The sequence below is a fragment of the Prionailurus bengalensis genome, chromosome B1 (assembly GCF_016509475.1).
Source record: "Prionailurus bengalensis isolate Pbe53 chromosome B1, Fcat_Pben_1.1_paternal_pri, whole genome shotgun sequence".
Taxonomy (NCBI): domain Eukaryota; kingdom Metazoa; phylum Chordata; class Mammalia; order Carnivora; family Felidae; genus Prionailurus; species Prionailurus bengalensis.
The window spans coordinates 115,862,155-115,888,324 of NC_057344.1; the positions used below are offsets into that span (position 1 = coordinate 115,862,155).

The 26,170-nt window shown below is 41.1% G+C and overlaps 1 protein-coding gene across 2 annotated transcripts in view; it reads left to right on the top strand.

Moving 5' to 3' along the window:
• Window positions 1-26,170, top strand: part of PAPSS1 (3'-phosphoadenosine 5'-phosphosulfate synthase 1) — a 105,279-nt gene that overhangs the window by 62,546 nt on the left and 16,563 nt on the right. For both annotated transcript variants that reach the window (XM_043571041.1, XM_043571050.1), the window contains exon 10: window positions 9,341-9,609. In XM_043571041.1, coding sequence (XP_043426976.1) covers window positions 9,341-9,609 — 269 coding nt within the window. The remainder of the gene's footprint in view (window positions 1-9,340; window positions 9,610-26,170) is intronic.

The window sequence follows — 26,170 nt, forward strand, 5'->3', positions numbered from 1 at the left end:
AAGAAAGATCAGTAATTTATGATGGTCCAGAGGAAGGAAGAAAAACCAAACTCTTTCTTACTTGCAACTCTCTTCAAAAAAGCTCCCACAAAAACAAACATTAAACACACAACCTTCCCTAATAACTCTAGAACTACTGTCTGTACTCTTGTTTAGCTGCTATATTGACTTAGGGAAAATCAGAAATGCCTATTATTAGAGCTTTGGGGTAAAGTGGCCGATAATAAAGCTTGAGTGGGACTGGGAGAGACTTATTAATTAGTGCTGCATGTAGGACAGTTTTACAGAGAAGAAGTTGAAAGGAGGGAAGCAGGAAGATGTTGTAATTCTGGGTTTAGTGGTTGGGATGCATACCAAGGCTCTGACTGTGGGCTGGGCAGCGAACACTGTTTGGAGAGATCTGGGGGAAGGGTGACTGGGAGTCAGGAGCACTTCACGCTCCTCACCTCATCTGTTGGCTCGGAACAGCCTTGCTGCCAGAACTGAAGTTGTCTGTGGGCACTGGGCTAAGAAGCCACAGAGCAGGGTCGGAGCCAGGTTCTTTGCGCCCAGTGGCATTTGCAACCCGGCGTCCTCCTACATGAATCCGGGGGTCAGTGTTCATGCTCTTCCCACCACCAGGAGGAACTAGTGGTTGCCATTTCCTTTCCCTGTCACAAGTCAGCACGTGCTGAGGAGAACCTTTTCCTGTGTTCCTCCCCTCCCACCTGCTGGAAGGAAAGGGATCAGACTGTACTTGTTTCCTAGTGTGTTGGCTCCTGGACTAGAGGGAAGGGGAGAGAACTTGCTTTACTGGGTTGTCCCTTTATGTAGACATCAAATAAGAAGGAATAGGTTTTGGGAGCCAGACCTGTGTTTGGCTTGAGTAATAGTGAAGGTGGAAGGATTGACAGGAGAGGGGACAGCAGTGAACATTATGTATTGAAATGCTTTCAGTAATAAGTCTCTATAACTGATGAATTGGATGGTCAGAATTAGAGATGCAGCTAACAGAAGCCATCTGTGTGCACACAGTAATTGAATCCAGGCGAAGGGGTGAGTTTCCTGAATGAGTATGCAAAGAAAGCACTTCATAAGACACAGCAATGAACCTATTGCTCTGAGAGGACTACAGGATGTCAGAAACAAGTGATCAGCCCGAAATGGCCACACAGAATATAAAACATACACATCTGATTACAACTTTGTAAAAAAAAAAAAAAAAAAAATGTATGTATAGAGAGAAAACTAGGGGATTGTGCAAAACAACCAAAAACAGCTATGTTAGGATAGTGCATTTGTAGGCAGTTTTCCCCCCCAAATGTCCTTAGTGTTTCATGGTTTTTACTTAAAAGGGTCAAGGGGAAGATGAAGTAGAAAAGTTTGGTGCCATGGTTGGCAGGCCCTGAGACTGTGAAGGCCGTGGGGTCGGTGTTTTTTGTCAGAAGCAGTGGAGAGGTTGGGACACTTTATTATTTATTTATTTATTTAAAAAATTTAATGTTTATTTTTGAGAGAGAGACAGACAGACCATGAGCAAGGGAGGGGCAGAGAGAGAGAGAGAGAGAGAGAGAGAGAGAGATAGACACACACACACACACACACACACTCACACACTCACACACTCTGAAGCAGGCTCCAGGCTCTGAGATGTCAGCACAGAGCCTGACACGGGGCTCAAACTCATGAATGTGAGAGCATGACCTGAGCCGAACCCACTGAGCCACCTAGGCACCCCAGATCAGGACCCTTTATTTTTTTATTTTTTAAAAAAAAAATTTTTTTTTTCAACGTTTTTATTTATTTTTGGGACAGAGAGAGACAGAGCATGAACGGGGGAGGGGCAGAGAGAGAGGGAGACACAGAATCGGAAACAGGCTCCAGGCTCTGAGCCATCAGCCCAGAGCCTGACGCGGGGCTCGAACTCACGGACCGCAAGATCGTGACCTGGCTGAAGTCGGACGCTCAACCGACTGCGCCACCCAGGCGCCCCAGATCAGGACCCTTTAAAACAAGAAAGTGCCTATTGGATTTGGCAGGAGTTTCGTATTCACTAAGTAACAACGGGAAAGAATTGGTTAAGTAAATGAATGCGGTCCCATTCTTTTCTTCCATCGCTTGACCTTTCACACTGTCACCAGGTGTATCTTCTGAAGACAAAGATATAATCATGTCCTTTTGGAGTTGAAGGACCTGTATTCCTTTTATCATACACTTCTCCTCTGATTAGTGAATGTTTGCTTCTCCTCCTCTGACTAGATTGTAAGCTCCTGGGGGTAGGACCAGTTTCACCATTGTTACCTCAGGAAGGCATATCTAAAACAGAATTTCTGTCCTGTCCCCAAACTGGTTTCTTCCCTGCCTCTCGCTGCCCTGGCAGGTGCACGGAGTCTGGATGGGGGAGGGGGACCAGTTCGTAGGCGCGTCTGGTGAAGGGGCAGTGAAGGCTGATGTGTGCAGCTGTAATGGAGCAAGTGGAGGTGAGATCTGGGGACAGCGTGATTCACTGGTTGGCTGCACGTGGTGTAGGAGGGCGGGAACAGAGCCTGCAGGGAGGTCGGCAGGAGTGGAGACTCCGGTGCCTGTGGAGTGCTAGGAGGCAGCTGGGGAGACCGTCTGGAGCTCAGGGGAGAGTTGTAGTCAGAGGATGCAGATTCAGGAGCCACCGACATGGAGCGCTCGGTGACCTCAGGCATGGGGGGCGCGGGATGGGGAGAGGCCTGAGGGAAGGGGTTCGCCTGCCTTCACTGTTGCCACAGTGTGACTCCATTCCCCAGCACGTAGGTTGTGTCTGTCAGACGAGCCTGTCAGAATCCTGGGGGAGGAGTAAATGAAGCATGAGGAAGAGTTGGTGGAAGTTTTATTTTACATGGAAGTGTGGGAACATGCTCCTCAGCAGCAGTCTTCTAATTTTGTGGTCTCTCTTCTTGCTGTACCTTCTCCGACGTCAATCCCGCACAGTCCTGTGGAGACCCATTTTCTATAAAACATGACTGATTGAGTCACAGCCCCTGTTGAGTACGCTGCATCCTTCCTAACCTGGCATTCGAAATTCTACGTAATAATCTTGTGCCAGGTTTTATATCCACCTTTGGCAAAGTGAATGATTCTCTGTTCCCCAGACACATCTCTGCTTTCCTGTCTTAACACTTTGGCTCACACCAGTCAGCTTGGTTGTGGTGCTCTGTAGACTTCTCAGCCACGTTGCATTTGTCTGTCGGAGGTCAGTCAACAACAGTCTGTGGGCCAAATCTGGCCTGCTGCCAGTTTTTGTAAATAAAGTTTTATTGGAAAACAGCCATACTCACTGGTTATCCATTGTCTGTGGCTGTTTTTGCACCACTTTGGCAGGGTTGGCATAGTTACAGCAGAATCCCCCATGGCCTGTGAAGCCTAAACGATTCACTCTGGCTTTTTACAGAAAAAGTTTGCTTTCATGCGTGGTGTCAGCAGCTTCACAGTGTACTTTCTAGAAGTCAAGATTATAGAATTCCTGGTCTTTTTCCAGGAACATGGAGACAGAGGTCTAGAAAGAGATGGAAATCAGAAGTATAAATATTAAATTTTAGTCATCTGGTAGATCATCTCCCATTTTCAAACACGGTTAAAACAGTCTTAAACTAAGCCATAAAGAATTACAAGTAGAAAGGCAAATATTTGACACTCATTGTGTGTGACAGTTAGGAAAATCATTGTCCTTTAGAAAATGAGGATGAGGATGTGAGGCAATAATGACAGTTGCTATAAGTATTAGTGGCCCCAGGTCCATAGTGGCTCATAATTTTTTTTTCCATCCTTGATGGAAAATTGATGGAGGAAAATTTAATAGTGATGCATTGGGGTTGTGTTAGTTGAGACAATATCCTGGGGTGTCAGCTTCCAATGGATCAGGTATTCCTATTATATTGTTCATCCAGGTAAGTTCTCTAGTGGACAAACCAGATGGTAGGGATGAAAATACAGCCTGCGACTAACAGCTAAAGCCATTTGTGTAATTCATTGATAAATAGTTAGAAGAGATTGACTAGAAGTTTAGGAAAGACCTGGTAATATTGGCAAGAAAAAATGGGCAGATAGATTTCTGAGGAGTGGATAGTAAGGAAATAATTCTACCTGGAAGAAATGTTGGCAGTAAAGTCCTTCATATGCCGCTAACGCATTTTTACTGAGTCATCTGTCTTAACTTTATCTGTTAAATGTTCAGTGTGGAGCTAGATTAATTCTTTTTGGAAAGAAAGCCTGCATAGATAATAAATTACAAGGATCTGTGAAATATGTGTCTTTGAGACCATTTATTCTATATGTTTCCTTTTGCACATCCTGTCGTATAAATAATCCTGCCAAATGGTGATTTTACAAAATCAGATTTGATCTGATTGAAGTCTAGGCATGTAGTGGTCGTACCTGAGATATATCACCCAGGGGCCCTATTCAAAGATAGATGCCTGTTCCTGATTAAGGAGGACAGAAGCTAATGAGCACAGTGCTAACGCACCCTCATCTTGCAAACACCATCTGACAGTGTGAGTTTATGTTGGTGTGGACCCTTGAGCCACCAGTAGAACAGTGGGTTTAGTTTCTTGCCAGGAATATTTATTTATTTATTTATTTAAATATTAATTAAAAGGTTTTTTTTTAATTAAAAAAATTTTTTTAACGTTTATTCATTTTTTGAGAGACAGAGACAGTGAACGGGGGAGGGGCAGAGACACAGGGAGACACAGAATCCGAAGCAGGCTCCAGGCTCTGAACTGACAGCACAAAGTCTGACGCACGACTCGAACTCACAAACCATGAGATCATGACCTGAGCTGAAGTCAGACACTTAACCGATTGAGCCACCCAGGTGCCCCCAAAGGTTTTTTTTTTTTTTTAATGTTTATTTATATTAGAGCAAGCGCAAGTGGGGGAGGGGCAAAGAGAGACGGAGACAGAATCTGAAGCAGGCTTCAGGCTCTGAGCTGTCAGCACAGAGCCTGACTTGGGACTTGAACTCATGCTGTGAGGTCATGACCTGAGCTGAAGTTGGACGCTCAACCGACTGAGCCACTCAGGCACCCCAAATTTGAAATTTTTTTTAAAGTTCATTTATTTTGGGAGACAAAGAGTGTGTGTGTGTGTGCAGGTGGGGGAGGGGCAGAGAGAATCCCAAGCAGGCTCTGGGGCTATGCACTGCGCCCAGCATGGGGCTTGACCTCACAAACTGTGAGATCATGACCTGAGCCGAAATCCAGAGTCAGATGTTTAGGGCGCCTGGGTGGCTTAGTCAGTTAAGCGTCTTACTCTTGGTTTTCGCTCAGGTCATGGTCTCACAGTTTTGTGAGTATGAGCCCCAGGTCAGGACCTGCTTGGGATTCGCTCTTTCTGCCTCTCTCTGCTCCTCCCCTACTTGCGTTGTATCTGTCTCTCTCAAAATAAATAAAATCCCCCCCAAAAAGAGTCTAGTGTTTAACTGATGGAGCCACCCAGTGCCCCTCCTTGTAGTCACTTTTTTTAATAGTTTGTTTGAATCGGAATGTAAATAAGGTCCACACATTGTATTTACTTCATATGTCTCTTGTCATAATTTTTTACGTTTTTTAACTTTTTGTTTTGAAATTTTAGGTGTATAAGAAATTACAAAAATAGTATCAGAAATTCCCGTACATTCAGCCAGAATCCACAGCTACTAACATTATACTTTATTTGCTTTGTTCTCAATCTGTCTGAAAGTTGTAGACATGAGGGGATGCCTCATTATCCCTTAGTATGTCTACATGCCTTTCCTAAAAATTCCAATCTCCTGCCTAACCATAGCATGCTTGTCACACTCTGGCAAAGAATATTGATGTAACACTGTCAAACCCATATACTCTGTTCAAATGCTGCCATTGTCTTAAGAAGGTCCTTTAGAGCAAAACCAACAACAGCAATCACGTTTTTTCTTTGCCACCTTTCCTTTCTGGTTCAGGACTCAGTCATGTCTCTTTAGTCTACTTCAGTCTGGAATTGTGTCTGTTATGACCTTGACATTTTTAAAGAGTACCTATCATTTATTTTGTGGAATGTCTGTCGTTTGGATTTATCTGCTGTTTCCTCACAATTAGATTCAGGTTATACAATTTTGTCAGAGATCCTACTGGAAGCATTTGTGAGTTCTCAGTGCATCATATTTGGTGGCTCCCAATTTTGATTTGTCCTAAACTTTTTTTTAACATTAACTTTTTAAAAAAATTTACACTTCTCTCTTGTTTAAGATTGTGTTTGCCAGGTTTTCCTGCTGTAAAGTTAACAAATTTTGTACTTACTAAGAAGTATTTTTGGAGAGAGATTTTGAAACTATAAATATCCTATTATCAAACTTTTACCCACTAGTTTTAAGGGAAGCAAAAATAATATAAAAGCATGGAGGGGCATAAAACATTAAGAGACTCTTAAATACAGAGAATAAACAGAGGGTTGCTGGAGGGGTTGTGGGGGGGGAGGAGGACGGGCTAAATGGGTAAGGGGCTTAAGGAATCTACTCCTGAAATCATTGTTGCACCATGTGCTAACTAATTTGGATGTAAATTATAAAAAATAAATAAATTATAGAAAGTAACAAAACAAACAAACAAAAACCAGATACTGCCAAGTGGTGAGTTTTCTAATTGTCATTCTTCCTACATTTGTTTGTTGACCTTCTGCCATAAGGTAGAGTATTCCATTCTCTCCCATTGGTTTATTCATTTATTTTAGTCTTAAATTTTTTTTAATGTTTATTTATTTTTGAGAGAGGGAGGATGAGCGGGGGAGCAGTAGAGAGAGAGGGAGACACAGAATCTGAAGCAGGCTCCAGGCTCTAAGTTGTCAGCACAGAGCCTGATTCAGGGCTCGAACTCACAGACCGCGAGATCATGACCTGAGCCGAAGTCAGATGCTTAACTGACTGAGCCACCCGGTGCCCCTTGTTTATTTTATTCTTTATGGACTCACATATTCCTGTTTTACTCAGTAGGTTACAATTCATTACCATCATTAGCATTATTATTTACGTTGGTGTTTAACTTGTCCTGGGTTGGCCATTGGGGTTAGTCATTGGGTCATACTGGTTGACCCACTCATTTTCTGAGCACTTCTTTTCTTTATGACACACAAGATGTTCCAGCTCATGTTGTGCTTGCCTTGCCCTAGCCCTAGAATCAGCCATTTTGCCAGTGGTATTTAGAATAGAAAATTTGTGCTTTTGTTTTGCTCATTGTCCTTGGGTAGTGGTTGCTTGCAGGACCTTTCAGTGGACAGAACTAAGAGGTGTGTATATGTATATGCACACACACACACACAAATAACCCCACACATTTATAGGTGAAGACCATGAGCTCATGCCGATACTTTCAGTCCTAATTCAGTACCACATAGTCTATTCTAGCCTTTCTCCTTTCCGTATTTATGCCTTCCATCTCCGACAGTTTTTTGTTTTAATGTTTTTAATTTAATACTCAGGGAGGGGCAGAGAGAGGGAGGGAGACAGAGGTTCCGAAGCAGGCTCTGGGCTGACAAGCCATCAGGCAGCGAGCCTGATGCAGACTTAAACCCACAAACTGTGAGATCATGATCTGAGCCAAAGTCAGACTCTCAACCAACTGAGCCACCCAGGCGCCACCATCTCCTACAGTTGAGAATCCTGGCTCCCATTATCCTTACTATATTTACGTATTTGCCCTCCCTTGCTGTATATAAGCAGTCTCCCAAACAGGTGGTCTCCTGGGCCATGGTCCTGCAGGCTTGTGCTGGCCCAGAGTCCTCCCCACTCCCTGAGGTGTGAGTCTGGAGTCTCCCCCCCGCTCCCTATCAGTGCAGTGACTCCCATTGGCCCAGGAGGAGGATTCACTGATGCTTACTAAGTGTGTTTGTTGAGATCAGGCTGTTTATAAAGAATGGGCAGCATAAAGTGAAGGGGAGAGAGGTGAGTGACCAGACTTAGGCCGGAATCAGAGTGGGTAAGGTCAGGCAGTAATCTCCTAAGTGGGGAAATATATACATTCTTCATTTGTCCTTTTATGAAGGACTAGAGTATATGCAATAGAGTCAGGAGGCAAAATTGCTTCTTACTCCCAGAGTAGGAGGAATTCTGGAGTTTTACTTAATGGTCAAAGGGATGTTTGGGGATCTTTTTATATCCATATATAAAACAAAATTTGAAGTGAATTCAGGATAGAAAAACTTTCAGGTGTGTACCCTCTTCCCATCTCCTTAAGGCAGAATAGTTTGAAATGCTCATATATTTGTATCAAGACTTTCTTATTCTTGGGTGAAAGTCTATTTCATGGGTGAAAACCAACCTTGTTCATGTATAAAAGGTAACCTAACAACTTCAAAGCATAACAGTAATGCTGTAAATCTTGGAATATCGCAGGATGTATGCCCCCCCCGCGCTCAAAAAAAACCCAAACTGCTGGTCAAATAAGGTGCCACAAATTTCCTCCTGTGGCCTTTTGTCATCATGATAGAAGACAGAATTCAGAACAGATTGGGGAAGACATTGTATGATTTGGCTTACAGTTGTTAGAAGAGGGGAAGATATTCTTCTGAGTCAGGCTTCGACCAACATGGCTTGATGCTCTACCACATGTTGTGAGGGCAGTAAAACACACAGCTCTTCTAACTGGGTTCACCACTCTGTTCTGTGAAATTTCTCTATGACTCCAAAGAACCATGCTTTCTAAGAACATTGCCTGTTAGCAAGCTCCATGTGGGAGTAAAGCCAGGGTTGTAAGCAGAATTAGTCTAGGAGTTTTCATTGCTTGGGTAATAGCAATGGCTCTTGTGAGGGATAGTGTTGTTGATAAAAACTATAATACAAAGTCTAGACCTGGCATCACAAAACAACATAGGGTTCTAGTCAAGCAAAGTTAAAATCAGTGTATATGAGCACATTTGGATAGTAAGTAACTTTTTTAAACTATAAATTTTTCTACCTTCCTGTCTCCTTTTAATAATGCAGTGTCTTAGGTACTATGGAGGGATTGACCTGGTGGGTAATTAAGGCACAGGCCAAGAAATTATATCCATTGTGAGCAGCTGAACCAGGATGTTGGGACTAGAAAGTCTGGTGATTATTCTCGTTTCCCATGAATGCAGAAAGCAATTGTTGTAAATCCATGACCATTCTATTACACATCCTCAGACATGTAAAATTTGTAAAGTAAAAACATAGCAGAAGTAGAGGTCAAGTTGCCTTGGAGTAAAAGGTCAAAGCAGTATATGTTTTTCACCAGTCTCTGATTGTGGGCATGTATGTTTGTTTAATCCTAAGCATCAAGCGTTAGGAAGAATTGCTTATCCTTTGGAAGGTAATCTGTTAGAAAAGTACTATTCTTGACTCTGGAAATTCTCTTTTCAGATGCTGTCTTTGCATTTCAATTACGCAACCCAGTGCACAATGGACATGCTCTGTTAATGCAGGATACCCATAAACAACTTCTAGAGAGGGGCTATCGGCGCCCTGTCCTTCTCCTTCACCCTCTTGGGGGTTGGACCAAGGATGATGATGTCCCTTTGATGTGGCGTATGAAGCAGCATGCTGCAGTACTGGAAGAAGGAGTCCTGAATCCAGAAACAACAGTGGTGGCCATCTTCCCATCTCCCATGATGTATGCTGGGCCAACTGAGGTAGACTGCTTTTAAGATTTGAACTGCAGCAAGTTGAAATCACATTTACTAATACAGCTAGAGTGGATATTTCTTTGATCTGTTGGTCTGCTCCAGTCATTGCCTGGAGTACTCTTATGCTCTGTTGGGAATGTTCTTTAGAGGTGGCCCCAGAAAAGCAGCCTTTTTGTGAACAAGAAGACAGAGACTTGGCTTTTGGTCCCAGTTTTGTGAAGGAGGGAACTTTCCCTGCAGACAGATGGCTCAGTGAGCTTGGGAAGGTGTGACAGAGGTACCCCTTAAAACTGTTGGCTAGCTCTGATAATACCCATCTTAGTCCTTTAACAAAGTACTGTCATTCTTCCCTGGAAACAGATTTGGTCTGATTTTTGTAGCTTCTAAATTTTGGAAGGGCCACAGGTATTTTAGTGGGAAGGTAAGCATGGTACCTTTTAAAAAATTCTCAGAAAACATTCTTCATCTGTTTATAAAAGACTGGAACAGAATAGAGTCAGGAAGTAAATTACTTTTTAAAAAAAAACTATTTTAAGTTTATTTATTTATTGTGAGAGAGAGTGAGAGAATGAGCCAGGGAGGGGCAGAGAGAGAGGGAGAGACAGAATCCAAACCAGGCTCTGCACTGACAGCGCAGAGCCTGATGCAGGGCTTGAACTCCTAAACTGTGAGATCATGACCTGAGCCAAAGCAAGAGTCAGACACTTAACTGACTGAGCTATCCAGGCGCCCCAAAATTACTTCTTGATTTGGTGGGAGGAGGGTTCTGGAGTTCTCTTTAGTGGGCAAAAAGAATGTTTTGAGATCTTTTTATGAGCATACATATAGAAGAGCACTTAATCAGGTTTTTGCTTCAAGGCAGAATAGGCATTCAAAAAAAATTTTGTTGAATGGATGAAAAAATCAATGAATGACCTAAGAAACAGTATGTGGCAAATTCCTAGCTAGCTTCTTGTTGAATTTTCAAGATGAAGTGCACATTATTGTTGCACTGTTTTTCAGCCCTTGAAAGATCAATTTATTTATATTTACTTGGGAGGCAAACCCTTTTAAAAAAGATCTAAATAATTTGTGTATATTCTGTGATGTCTTCCTCCAAAAACGTTTGGGAAATCCAAGCGTGTTTGGCTGTTTAGGCTCAAGCCTAAAAATTTTCATTGGAACTTAGTTGTGGGGTTGTACACTCTTACTCTTTATCCAAGAAAAACCTACAAAGATAAAACAATCATAACAAAAAAGCTGAAAGATTAAAATGTATTTGATTCTCTTCTTAGATCCAATGTAAATAATGCATTGGAACTTCAGTAGATAAAACTCCTCATATTCTTCTCTCTTTGTTGGTATCAAACGTTCATGAAAATGGGGCAGTGATCACCCTTTAAGTTTCCTAGAGACCACTGCGACCTTTAGTTCTTATATCTCAAAGAGTGATTAAATTGTTTTTGAGAAAAAGTAACGAATTTTGTTCCAGTAGTTCCACACCCTTTCCTTTGGTGCTGTCTTCATCATCAGTTTAAAGGAGTCATTTGGTCTGAAATTCTGCGGAGTTTGGATGAGTGGTTTTGAACATGGGAGTGACCCAAGCGACCAGCGTCAGGAATAGGCTACCTAGGAAAGGGAAGGGCTTTACCATCCCAATTCAGGATATATTTTGTCCTCTTTGTGTTTCGTTTCTTTGTCCTTATGTAAAAGGGGTAGAGAGATGACATTTTAAATAAACCAAAAATTGCTTTTAAAAAGGGGAGGCTGAGAGGATAAGTAGTAAAAACAGCCAGCTATGGTAAAAACAGATTATGCTTTCTTGAGAGAACACAACAGAGGATGGAAGCATGCTGTTTTGTCTACATCGGAAAGGTTTTTACATCTTCTGATTTCAGAACCTGGGCTGTTTCTTATGGAAGATTCAAAGGTGAAGGTATGTAAAGGTACATTTGGGATGCAAGCTAGCATTTTGGCTTATCTAAGGGTTGAGTTTTTGGCAAGCATAGCTGACTTGTTGGTGAGCTGGCTGCAGCAAGCCCTTCCTTGGCCTCAGATTTGACTCCTGTGGCTACCCGTCGGGGCATTGTCTGGTGAAGACACTACAAGCCTGCTGCCGGGGGGTCCAGGCATGGTTGTGGTTTGCCACCGGTTGGTTTGTAATCTCAGGTTAGGCTTCTTTGGACTTCTCTGGGTTACATTTAAATGCACAATAAATGATTATTTAACTGGTGCACAGGGAGGTCGGACTAAATGTTCTTTAAAGGGTCTGTTCCAGGTCGTTTTCTAGTTTGTCTTATTTTATTTGAACCTCATGTTTAAGTGTAGCATACGTAGGAAGCAGCGCACGTTTTACAGATGTATGGTTCAATGAATTTCTCCCATTTGAACAGTTATACGGCCAGCATCCAGACTTTAAAAAACAAAGACTATTAATCTGCACCCTAGATGCTGTCCTTCCTGTCCTTCTGTTCCCTCCCTGTTTTCCCCCAGGTGGTCATTGCTATCCTCACTTCTTACATCGTGGGTCCAATTTGCTTGTGCCAAAGTGTGGATACCCTGGGAAGCAGACTCTGAGAGCAAGGTTAGAGTTCAGGAAATTTATTAGGGAGAGCCCTTGGGATCAATGCTCATGGAAGAGGAGAGAGAGGAAGGGAGTGGGGTTGGGTAGAGGGAAAAGTTGAGCTGTGATTCAGTCTTAGCGGAAGCCTGATTTGACCCTATGGAGTCATGGAAAGGCCCTCAGAGATGTTCCATGTTGCAGAAGAAATAGTCACTGACGCCCCTGTGTTGACCAGTGATTGGCTCCCCAGGGAAGGGGCATGCCCTTGGCCACTGTTGCTCTTTTCTGCAGAGGCAGTTTCTGAAGAAGGCTGACCGCTGCTGGGTGTGTGTTGGCCCCTCTCCCAGAAGCTAGGAAAGAGTCCTCTTTTCCTGGGGGGACCCAAGTGTTGCATCACAACATCCAGTCCAGCCTTTTTATAACTGAAATCCTGCAGTATATACTTTTTTTGTGTCTGGTTTCTTTCACTTTACATTGTGTTTCTGAAACTCACATCGTGTGTGGTTATTCTTAGTACAGTCACTAAGTACTACTGTACTTGTGTGTGACTGCACCCAATTCTGTTGGTGAGCATTTGAGCAGTCGCCAGTGCTTTGCTATTAAGAATAATGCTGGAAAAACAATTGGGTGTTGTATGGAAACCAATTTGACAATACATTTCATAAAAAAAAAAAAAAAAAGAATAATCCTGGAGGTGGCTCAGTTGATTAAGCATCCAACTCTTGATTTTGGCTCAGGTCATGATCTCACAGATTGTGAGTTCGAGCCCTGATGGTGTGGAGCCTGCTTGAGATTCTCTGTCCTCCTCTCTTTCTGCCCCTTCCCCTGGCTCTCTCTCAAAAATAACCAAACATAAAAAAAAAAAAAAATAGTGCCAGTATGAGGATTTTAAGTGCATGTCTTTTCATGGACATTTGTGTTGGTATATTCCTAGGGCTAGCATTGGTGGGTCATAGGGTATGCATTTGTTGAGCTTTAGCACATGCTGTCCATCAGTTTTCCCTTGTGGTTGTACCATTCTACTCTCCCAAGTGAGAAAATAAGTTATGTCCTCACTATACATGATTATCTCTTCTCTTCCATTTTAGCCAGTTTGTTCCTTTAGCCTATTTAGCCTCACATTTTGTAATACTTTACTACTTCTTAGCCAACCTCAAAAATGTTTTCATTGAGCCAGTTTTACTGGAGAGGAAATGGAGAAGTGGGAAATGAGTTGTATTTATATACAATGATTGAGAAATGGAATATAATAATAGCTCATTTTCATTGAGTTTTTACTGTATTTGTCTGGCAACATTCAGGGATTTTATGTGTAGTAGCTAACTTATTCTTTCTAGTAACACTAAGAGGGTAGGTATGATTATTCTAAGTTTACAGATGAGGAAACTGAGGTAGAGCTGTTAATAAACTTTTCTAGATCACAGAGTAGTCTATAGATAGTCTGGGTCCAGGGCCATGTACTATAACTTCCACAACATCTTTTTTTTTTTAGTTTTGTGGTATATTGTTAAAATATATATTTTTAAATATTTACTTGGAGAAAGAAAGAGAGGAAATCCCAAGCAGGCTCCGTGGAGGGCTCGAGCTCATGAACCATGAGATTATGACTTGAGCTGAAACCAAGAATCGGATGCTTAACTGACTGAGCCACCTAGGCACCCCAAAATGTGTTTTGAAATAAGTGGCCACATATGTTTTGAAAAAGAGTTTGGAAATAAATTCTTAAATCATCCTATAAGAGTCCCAAAACAGTGAGGTCAGATGGCCCTGTCTGGTGTTCATTGGAAGAGGAACTTGTACACAGTGGCTTTCAAACTTATTTTTTGTTCATCACAGCCTAGAATTGTGGGTTGTGAGATATTTTTGTCCATCTGTATTCTTGCTCTTTGTATTCTTATGATACCTGCCTCATGGTATTAGTAATATCTGCCTATCTTTTTGTTGTTGTTTTTGTTAGGAGTGGATAGGATGATGTAAATCATTTAATACATTGCCTGGTTGGTGACAGCACATGATAATAATATCAACCGTCTTTACTAAAAACAGTAACAAACTGCTTTGCTGCAAGTTCTCAACACCCCTAGGATTCTGTCCCCACATCATGGGAGCTGCCTATACCTCAGGGCACTTGTCAATCTGTGTGAAGTCCTAGAATTTCAGCTTCGGAGGGGTGACCTCCTCTGGAACAGACTTCATGTCCTTTGGTTTGATATAAAGAACATGAAAGTAAATAATAAAAAGACAATGAAAATAACCACTTTTTGAGTGCCTGGGTGTGTGTCTGTCACACTGAATAGATTCTTTGCCTACATTGTATAACCTCATCCCCACAACAACTCAATGAGACAGCTTTGTTCTCATTTTGCAGATGAGGTTACTGAAGCTCAGAGAGGCCAAGTAGCAATGGTGGTCCATCAGAGAACATCAAGAGTGGGACAGTAAAGTGGTAAAAGCAGATTTTATTCAGGAACTATTGCGATAGGGAAAAGAGTCCCGTATAAAACTGTGCTCACTTCTGAATACTGCTAAAGTGGGGATTGACAGCCAAAGGGCAGAGTGGGTGGTAGTGGGGAAAGGGTGGGGAGGTGGTTGGGAGGGGGCTGGTCAGTGGATAGACAATTACCAAGAGGAAACATCAGAAGTTATGAGCAAGGGATGATTCCAGTTAAGCAGACGTCGCAGGATTCTTGCTGAAAGTAGGCCACCTGATCCAGTATCACTTGGTTGGGGGGTGCAGGTGAGGAAGAAGAATTTGATCACATGTCGAGGATGGAGAGTTTTGGCTAACCTGACTTGGCAAGAATTTTGCTAAAGCTGGGTCACACGAGCTGTACATGGAAGGACACTGAGGGCTTAGAGGAGCCTCTCTAAAGTTAGGTCAAAAAGCAAGTCAGATCTTTCACCAGCATGACTGCAGAGTGGTGCTGAAACTGTGGCCTGATTCCATGGCCTGCTGTTCTCTTCTCCAGAGCTCCTTGCTGCCCGGAAGTCCCTAAGGGGCCTGTGCTTTGCCAGTGGGTGGGAGGGCAAAGAAGTCAGGTGCCTGCACAGAGGTCTCACGTTTTCTAGAAGAGTATAAAAGCACCTTAAAGTTGTGTCTGCCTTGTAGATCTCTATCTGGAGTATTAGTTATAAGCTAAGGGGTGTGGCTCTTGTCAGGAAGCACTGATCTGGTACCTGAGCAAGGGGCAGTTTTTAACTTCTGAACTTTTAAAGAACAAACTAGAAGTTCTAGTAAACACCTTTGTATTTTAAACCCCTTAAATGTTTTACTGTTTACGACCTGGCAGGGTGTAAACTGTTAGATTGGGTGACTTAAGAAAACTATTTCTTTATCTCAAGTGCACCTCCCCCCACCCCCGCCCTTGAGTGTTTGACTTATTTGGCTTATTCACAGCCTTAAGTGAAAAATTTTTCTGTAATTAAAAAAACACTCATTTTTTTGTAGCTTTTCCAGTGACATCAGGAAAAAGTCTGCCAGTAATGCTTATTTGCCAACTAATAATAATAAAAAAATAAAAACAATGACTCTTCCTTTAATCATTTTCTGTAGGTCATTTAGAAGGCATTGGTACCAGATTTGTTTCCCTAGCACAAATGCTTTTTAGAGCAATGAGCAGCTGTTAAGCCTGTTTGGTTATCAACAGGATGTCCCTGATTTTCCAGTCTGTAAAGATTTAATGGCTTGATTCCTAAATTCCATTTTAGGAATTGGGTGGGTGGGGGAGGCATGTGGAGCGAGAGTTACTTTTCTAATGCTGAAAAGGTGTTATGTGCGTGCATTTTCATTTTTGTGAGGTATCCATTGACTGTAGGAAATTGTGGTTGTCCTATCTCACAAAATACTAAATCCATTTTTGTGAAGGATAAATAAATGCATGAGAGTGCTGAAAGTCCCATGTATTATGGAATGTGAATGTGTGCAGCTAATAGCTACATCCTTGGTTTAAGACATTTGGATGAGGTTAACCAGTCGAATTTCGGAGGAAACATACAGTTGGAGGTAGCGATTTCTCTTTGCTGTGGAAGTTATCCATGCATGAGTAAATGACTCCTTAATAGAAACTGTTTCTGTGTAAATGAGCAGATGCCCTACGTGGGGGACAGTAGGAGCATATTGCCACCTGGATGCCAGTGTGTTTATTTAATTAGTCGGTGCTTCGCACCAGGATCTGCAGTGTAAGTAGGATGTCTGTTAGGATATACATCTGTTCTCCCTCTAAGCACTTCTAAGAGTTCCAACAACCTAAAGGGACATTACTTCTTGAGATCTGAGCCTAATTATAGGAGCCATAGACTCCCAAATTTTAATTATAAACTTTGATCCTCTCTGGGGTCTTTGATAATTTTGTCTTCTCATTTATATTATTCATGTTTTTAGAGTAGTGCAACACAGGCTTACAGTCTCTTATCCAGAATCTTTGGGGTCATGTATTACCTAATTCCCCTGGGATATAAAGCACATTAATATTTCTGTAGTGAATGACTCTTCACACCGAGTGGGATCAGTAGAGCCCGTAACTAATTTCATGTCAGTTTTGATCGGGTTTTATGACTAAATTAGTTTTAAAAGCTCGGCGTTTGGGGTTTTTGATTTTTCACAAGGATGTGTTACCTAATTGTAATTTCACAAAATGTACATATATCCTGTTGTATACCTTAAACTCACACAGTGTCATATGTCAATTATATCTTAATAAAGCTGGGAAAAATTGGATTTCAGGTTTTTGGCTAAGCAGATGTGGGGTCTGTTGCACAAAAACATTTAGAATCTGTTGATGTATTTTTATTTTGAAAGTAATTTTGAGGGGCATGTGGGTGGTTCAGTTGGTTGGGCATGTGCTTTTGGCTCAGGTCATGATCTCGTGGTTCATGAGTTCAAGTCCCACATTCAGTTTGCTGTTGTCACCGCAGAGCCTGCTTTGGATCTTCTGTCCCCCACTCCCCACCCTCTGCTCCTTCCCCGCTTGTGTGTGCTCTCTCTCCCTCAAAAGTAAATAAACCTAAAAAAATAATAATAATTTTGAGGATCTGTATAGTCTGATATTTTATATATTTTTAGCTTATATATAGTTTCTTGATAACTGAAGTTACTAATTTAATTCAGAGACATTAAATTTTATAAGTGTTTTAGGATGCTTTTCATGGTGGAAAATAATCCCTTTTTTCTCCTGATTTTTCTATAGATTCTCTGCTCAGCATCTGTTCTGGTTTCTTACTAAAGCAGCATCATGTTCTAATATTGTCTGTTAGTCTGGTCTTCCGAGGTTTCCTGCAATTGTGTAATCTACACTGTTTCTTTCCTAAATACAGTGCTAACCAGAATTTTTTTCTGCTGGTGTTCCATCTTACTGTAGGGCCTGACACGGTATAAGGGCTCAGTAAGAATAGGTATGCATGGATTTGGGGGCTGGAGATGCCCAGGAATAATACTTGATCTCTGAGTTGTTCATTTTGCAGCCTTGGACATGTTACTAAAACTCTCTAAGTTACCAGTGTACTTATTTATAAAACAGGAATAGTAACTGATCAATGTGCTGTATATATAAAATGGGATAATATTTATAAAACACTTTGTGCAGTGACTAGCATATTAGGAAGAGCTCAGTAATTGGTACCTGTTTTGATCTTCTCTGACCCTGGTAAAGGACTTCATGAAATGTTTTCCAGTGCCTTACCACCTTTGGTTCCTTAAAATAATACTTGCTGAGAGAGTGAAGAGGCAGAAGCAAATCAAGCTCTTTGGTCTCTTTTTAAAAGCAAATTTTAAGACCCTGGGCTTGACAGGCAGGAGCAAGAGGGGCAATCTGGGCCACGGTGGATTTACTCCCACCCACCATGGGAGAGTTTCCCCTCCCCAATCCTCCCACTCGGCAAGGCTAGGCTCAACCAGGACAGCATTATTTATAAATAAAATTAGTTTGGTTGCTTATGTTTCTGAACAAATACATCTCTTACATTTGAGTTGTATTAGTTCGAAGACTCAGCTGAGATTCCTTGTGAAAAAGGGGACCTTTGGAAAAACTTGTAATTTGAATGTCAGATCTCAGTTTCTTGATTTGCAGAAGGAAGGATTTGGATTCCACAGTCAAAACTCCCTTTCAACTCTGAGGATTGTGTGAGAGTAATTCTAAGTTGTGTATAATTACAAGTTGGAGAATGAAACATCTAAGTAGAATTTGTAATTTTTGCATTGTACATCAGAAATGTGACTCTTGTCAGGACTGAATACCATACAGAGTAATAGATATTGGTAGAAGCATTTAGAGTACTAGTTGCACCATTGAGATAGAAAGCCATTAGAACCAGAATCTAATGATGGGAAGGATGAACCTCCTTTTTCATTTGTCTCTCTAGATTTTCCAGTCACTTGAAGAGTTTAAAATGATGCCTACTGCTGAGAAATCAGGAGGCAAGCCACTATGATTTGGGAATTTCAAGAAAATAGATTAATATTTGAGTGATTAACGTACAAAGAAGAGAGGGGTATTTTAACATGCAATTCATGAGATGAATGAAGGTAGTCTTTTTACCCAACAAAAGTAGATCATGGATTTGACTTTCTAAAGAATTTTTGTGTACTATTAAAATAAGTACATTTTTGATAGTCTGGAAAAGAAAATTTGCACATTTATGTAAGAAAATCATTTCTGTGCCTAATGTTCTTTTATAAACCAGTTGAGTATTTGAGTTTTGCTATATGGAATGTTGACTTTGATAAAATTTATTACACTTTTCTAAAAGCAAATGTCGGTATAAATATATAAAGAAATAGGTCACTTAAGTTGGCCATATATTGTTCTACTTATTCTCAATATTCTTAATAAGAAAAGTTGAACATATATACTTAATCTGCTAGGCTTCTGGGATAGTGGGATTTCTCAACTGGGGCAGGAGAGGATGGTGTAGGTAGGAGTTGTGGTATTATAAGAGGTGATATTTCTAGTTATATATTTTTATAATGTAATTTTATTTTTTTATTATTTTTTAAATGTTTATTTTTGAGAGAGAGCAAGAGCGAGCGAGCAGGGGAGGGACAGAGAGAGAGAGAGGGAGACTCAGAATCCAAAGCAGAGCTGTCAGCTCCGAGCCCGATGTGGGGCTCAAACCCACGAGCCATGAGATCATGATCTGAGCTGAAGCTGGATGCTCAACCGACAGAGCCATTCAGGCACCCCGATAATATAATTTTAAATTTGGAAAGTTTGTTCATTTTTTGTTTCAGAAACTCCTGAAAATAAAATTTACCAAAATCTTTGCCAGGTTTGAGAGTAGGGGGATAGGTGATGGCTGCTATTTTTCTAATGGAGTCAGGGAACAAATGGACTTTATGTTTGTCAAAAGGGATGCCAATTAAAAATAGGTAAGAGAAAAATAAATGGATATGTGACACTTTTCTGGGTAAGATGGACATATTGGGATGAGCAGTATGGGACAAGAGCAATTCTAAGATATTTACATTATAAATATTGTGTATGGGAGAGAGAGAAGATGGCGGAGTACGAGGACGCTGGGCTCACCGCGTCCTGCTGATCACTTAGATTCCACCCGCATCTGCCTAAATAGAAATAGTGTGTATGGAGATATATAATGTGGGTTTGTGTCCATCAATAATCTTTTGGTTCATTAGTCACACGATATCTTAATAAATCTATGAGGGTGGCAAGGAGCAGGCATTATAGGATTAATATTTGCATAGATAAATGTAATTTGAGTCAATTATAATTTGAATTATGAACTACTTCCCTATTCACACTATTGAACAGCAAAACTTAATTAATTCTGACTTGGATTACAATATAGAAATTAAAGATTTGAATAAACCTTAGCCCCCACAATGTACTTTGGGAGGAAATTCTAAGCAAATATCTATTTTACCTACAGTTATTGATTCTAACTAGCCCATAGTCTGTGTAAAATTTTGATAAGACACTTCTCAAACCTTATTTGAAAGTGAAGTGAGATAATTGTTGGACCTCAATATTAGGTGGAATTTGAACAGGGGAAGTTTAAAGAATTATTAGACTTCAATAGAAGAGTAATTATAAAAATGTAAAGTGAACTCTGAAGGGTACCCTAGGGTTGAGGGAGATTACAAAAGTAGAGATAAACTTAGAAAAGAAATCCCCCTCCCTAAAGCTGGGCTTCAGACCTCATTGAAAAAGGCATGGTTTAGGGGTGCCTGGGTGGCTCAGTTGGTTGAGTGTCCAACTTGTGGTTTTGGCACAGGTCATGATCTCCCGGTTCGTGGGATTGAGCCCCGCGTTGGGATCCACGCTGACAGCACAGAGCCTGCTTGGGATTCTCTATCCCTCTCTCTCTGCCCCCCAGCCCCCATAAATAAGTAAAGAGAAAGCATGGTTTCATCCCACCACATGGTGGAGAAATTCAGTGGACTGTCTGGACCATAACTGGTTCACAGAAACCAGAAAGCAGGAAACAACCCTCTGATGAACAGGCTAGCTGAGGCTGACAGACCAGTGCTGAGTGTGTCAGGACTTTGGGAGGGGGCCCTCTTGCTGCCAGAGCAGTGCACAGAGTGTGATAGCTGTGTTGAGGTGGATGCAGGAAATAACTTTCTGGGGCACGGGTGAGCACAGGCTGGTGGGTGGGTGAATGGCAGGACTCAGAAAGCTACTGCTGCTGAGAGGCTTGGAATGCACCAGTGTCTGCACTAGGAGGGCAGCAGTGAGGTGTTCATTGGGCTCAGGCTAGGGCTTGAGGTCGTTGAAGGCTTGTGTACTTTGGGCTTGCCCATGGGCCCGAGTGCCACCCATATCCTCCATACACAGGCCGCTTGGACAACCCCTTCCTACTACAATGTCTCTGATACCCTCTACTGATAAAACTAAGCATTTCTTCTTTACAGTGAGCATAGTGTTAAAAGAGTTCAATCTGTTGTCTCAGAACAAGGACTGAAGGGTGAATTTGGAGTTGAGAGACAACTGATTGATAATTGGCACAAAAACCTAGAGTGACATGCCCAAAAACATTAAAAACAAACTTCAGAAGGGGCTCCTGGGTGGCTCAGTTGGTTAAGCATCCGACTCTTAATTTCAGCTCCAGTCATGATCTCACAATTCATGGGATCCAAGTCCTGCATTGGGCTCTGCGCTGACAGTGAGACCCTGCTGAGGATTCTCTCTCTCCCTCTCTGTCTGTCCCTCCCCAGCTTGTGCACTCTCTTTCACTCTCTCAAAATAAATGAACGTTAAAAAAAAGCCTCAAAAAAATGAGAAGTGCCAGTAAATTACCTGTGGGCTAGAATGAAGCTATTGACACTTTAAAGGAAAACCACACAATTCAGACTCCTTAGAAGAAATCATGTGCTAGTCCAGCTTGCAGTAACAAATTGTTTAAAATATGAAGAAGCAGAAAGGGGTGATCTATAATTCAGAATAAAACTGTCACTAGAAACATACCTTGAGATGATGCTGATGTAAGAATTAGCAGTTAAGAGCATTAAAACTTCTTAAAGCAAATATGGTCTAACGGATAAGAAATCTCAAAAAAAAAAAAAAAAGGAAACTATAAAAAAAAAAGGATCAAATGGAAATTCAAAGACTGAAGTAGATATGAAATGAAAACATTTGTTGTATGGAGTTAAATGCAGACTAGAGGTGGCAGAATAAAAGGTCAATGAGCTGGAAGTCACTCAAAGTTACCTGAGAAAAGAAAAAGGGAATTAGATGGGGAAAAAAATGAGCAGAGCCTATGTGACTTGTGGGCAGTATCCAGCCATCTTACAAATGTGTAATTGGAGTTCTGAAAAGAGGAGAGAGAGAAAAAAATGTGGCAGAAAAGGTGTGAGGTTTTTTTGTGTTGTTGTTGTTGTTGTTGTTGTTGTTGTTGTTGTTGTTTAAAGTAGGCTTCATGCCCACTGCTGGGCTGGACCTCACTCTGAGTTCAAGACCTAGCCGAGATCAAGAGTCCAGATGCTTAACCGACTGAGCCACCTGGGTGCCTGTGGCAGAAAAGGTTTTTGAAAAAATGGTTAAAAGTTTTCCAAAATTGATGGAAAACATCAGCCTACAAATTCAAGAAGACTAATAAATCTTAGGATAAATCCAAAGAAAACCACACTTAGGCACAGGCAGTCAACCTGCTGAAAATTAATGATATAAAGAGGAGCCTTAAAAGCAAAGTGATGGGGGCAAGGAGGTCTGACTTCTCAGGAGCGATACGAAGTAGAAACAATGCAGTGACGTCTTTAAGAGAAACACAGAAAGCCTGTTAATCTATAGGATTCTGTATTCAAACAAAAATAAAGATGAAGTAAAGATATTTTCAGGTAAGAGTTGAGGATTTTATTTGGAAAAAGTTTTTCAGAAGTCTTCCAGCGGACTTCCCCAGAGGTTGCATTATATGCTCAGATGCCCACGCTGTATGGCAAGGAAGGGCCTGGCGTTTTCATCTTCTAGAGTGAGGTTTTTGTCATCAAGAAATAGATAAGGGCAAAGAGAAATCAGTTATTGTATAGGCAACCAGCACTATTTGCCACATAGGTGTTAAATTACTTTTGTAATCAGGAAAAAAGCCAATCTGTGTTTGGCACACGGATGCAAGTAAAGCAGAAAATAAGTCATTTGCTGTTAGGTTGGCCATTTATGGATCCTTAGAAGGCTCCGTAGGAAACCTGTAGACCTCATCTTATATTCCTTCCTTGGTATGCATTCAGTATTCCAAACATGCTTGCCACTGGGCATAAGAACACAATAATACACTTTGACCTCGGTGTGCTGGAGAGAGACCCAGGCAGCTCTCACTGGGTTTTAGTGACTACCTTCTAGGCAGCATGTCCTCTTTGTCAGAGAGCAAATGAATTTTCTTTAGAAACTGGTTAGGAAGCAATTAAATGCAACTGCAACTGGGATTGTCATGGACTATTTCACAGAGTAATAGTTAGCAGCAGCTGTGTTTGCAATTGTCCTCTGTTGAGGGTCAGGTGCTATCTTGAGTGCTTTCAAATCTCCCATCAATTTATGTGTTAAACATTATCTTTCCCATTTTTATACTTTTTTTTTTTTTTTTTTTTGAGATAGCGTGAATGGGGAAGGGTCAGAGAGAGTGAGGGAGACACAGAATCTGAAGCAGGCTCCAGGCTCTGAGCTGTCAGCACAGGGGCCAGCGCGGGGCTTTCACTCATGAGTGAGATCGTGACCTGAGCCCAAGTCAGATGCTTAACTAACTGAGTCCCCCAGCGACCCTCTCATTTTTATAAATGGAAATTGAGGCTTCTATTAGGAAATCAACTAAGGACATTGCATCGTTAAGAGGCAAAACTATGGTTTAAATCTAGGACAGCCTGATTCTAAAGCCTGTGTTCCTAAACCGGATATAGGATGGCTGTGGGCGGACTTGGATTCTCTTGACTGAAAAATATTGTACCTTTTCAGTGGGTTGTAAATTGATTCACACCAGTCATTCTTGGAAGTGTTACATGTGATTTGCTCATTCCTGGTTGTTATAATGCTAAAAGTATTCTCATAGGGAAACCATTCACTAGAATATAAATTGAAATCATTCAAGTTATTTGCAGGATAGTGTTGACTCTGTCCATGCTTGTTGTATTTACATTTAATTTACTCATTTAATCTCTAGAAGAACTCGAAGAGGCAATTCAATTTTCTGGTTATTTTATAAGACAAAATTAGAACTGGCCACTGCCACCAATATGCTTTGTGATTCAGTAAGGTACTGATTTTTCTGGGTTTGGTTTCCTCTCCTTTTAAAGGGGCAGAGGGGGTTGGATTAAATGATCTGAGCTTCCTTACATATTAAAATTAAGCTATACATTCCTTGTTCATAAACCATTTGGTACCTGAATGATTCAGGTATCTAGACATAAACATTTAATGAGCAAAGTAAATTCACCTAAATTCAGAGAATGTAGATTGGTCTTTTAATTTAACTCTGTAAGCAGTAGCTAATTTGCATGAGGCTGAAATGATTTTCCATTTAACTGAAGTTGCAAAATGGTTCATTGATGATTTGATTCTGACTGACCCTTTGATAAAAATTCTGAGTCTGAACTAGTCGCATCTACAGTGAAGGGGCAGAGAGGAGTGAGCAGTATTTTCATGAAGGACTGAATCAGGGTGGTTGGAGGAGGAGGTGGTGTCTATGAGAAACACAAGTATTCTATCGTTGTGTTTTGTCATCTTGTTCGTACAGAACTATTACAGCTTGTTGCAAACTGTAGTAATGCTGAATAGTAGAAGAGATATAGGACCTTGGGGTCCTCTTTATTTAGCTAGCATATGGGGAAAGAGAACTAGAATAGTGCACAGGCAGCTTTTGAATGGTCCTTGTTTGGAAGTGGTACACATCACTCTGGGTCTCTTGGTTGTTTTTTTTTTTTTTTTTTTTTTTTTTTTTTTTAAGTTTATATCTTTTGAGAGAGAGAGAGAGAGAGGGAGAGAGAATCCCAAGTAAGCTCTGTATTCTCAGCGCAGAGCCCGATGTAGGTCTTGAACTCATGAACTGTGAGATCATGACCTGAGCTGAAATCAAGAGCCAGACGCTTAACCGACTGAGCCACCCAGGTACCCTGGCTCTTATTTTTTGGACCAAGTCTCTGCCACATGGGCACACTGCAAGATATACTGAGGGTTATATTAAACTATGTGCTCAGGAAGGATAGTATAAGGTACATAGAAATACAGGTAGTTGGGAAAATAAGTGAGTGAAAAAAAATCAAGACAGTTTTTACTATAGAAAAAACAAACAGTTGTACAAGGAGGGGGATGAAATAAAGATGATAATGGGTGACATTTACTGTGTACTTTATACCAGGTACTATTCTAAGTTTTTACATTTCCCCATATTACTTTTCTTAGAAACTCTGAGATAAATACAGTTGTAATTACCATTTTACAAATGAATTTCACCAACAGTGATGATATCACCATATTTATTGGATAAATGGGGTAGGGAATAAGGACAATGGAGTGAGTCAAGCATCATCACAGTAGGAAATAGAAATAACATAGAAGTAATATAATATCTAAAATTAAATAGATCAGCAGTATACACATGCCATTTAGAAACACAGAGGTAGGGGCTCCTGGCTGGCTTGGAGCATGCAACTCTTGATCTCGGGGTTAGGAGTTTGAGCCCAGTGTTGGGTGTAGAGATTACTTAAAAATGAAACCTTAGAAACACAGAGGTAAATATCAGTAAGCTTAAAAAGCTGGAACTCCTTGGGGTGATCATTTCAGGTACGGGGTCTGGGATTGTCCTTGTGCTATTGCACTTCCTAAACTGTTTCAATAAAAGTATGTCTTGGTATCAAAGTATTGAGAGATCAAAGGACAATGATGTGTGGGTGGTCATCATTTTTATCTTATTTTCAGATACAGCAGAAATGGTTTTGTAAATCATTAAGTAGTGGAGCCTAACACTGAAAGGGAGCCAAGGCCAGATTTCTTTTTTCTTTTCCTTTTTCTTTTTCTTATTTGTTTGTTTGTTTGTTTGTTTATGAGAGAGAGTGTGCATGTGTGTGTGCGTGTGCACGTGGGAGACAGGCAGAGGGAGGGGGCAGAAAGAATCCCAAGCAGCCTCCACGCCCAGCATGGAGCCCGACGCAGGTCTTGATCAATCCACAACTGTGAGATCGTGACCTGAGCCAAAATCAGGAGTCAGACACTCAACCAGCTGAGCCACTCAAGTGCCCAGGAGCTGAGAACAGATTTCTAGACTGGGTTTCCTCTGCACTTTCTTGATAAGTCACTTAACCTTTGGGCACTCATTTCTTCAAATGTTAGTGAGAATGATGATCTCTTACATGGCTAAAATGGTTCTTAAAATTACTTCAGCTTCTAAAGTTCCATGTTTCTGGGTGTTAAACTAATTTTGTTTTTAAACAAGCACTACTGTGAATGCATCAGAGCTTCAGAGCTGGTTTTGGATGCAGCATGACTGTGTGGTCACAACCAGCCCTTGCTATTATTCTTACCTAGCATCTTCGGTAGTAGTCACTTGGCTGTAGGGTTTCTCAGTACCAGTTTATGTAAGTATTCATAT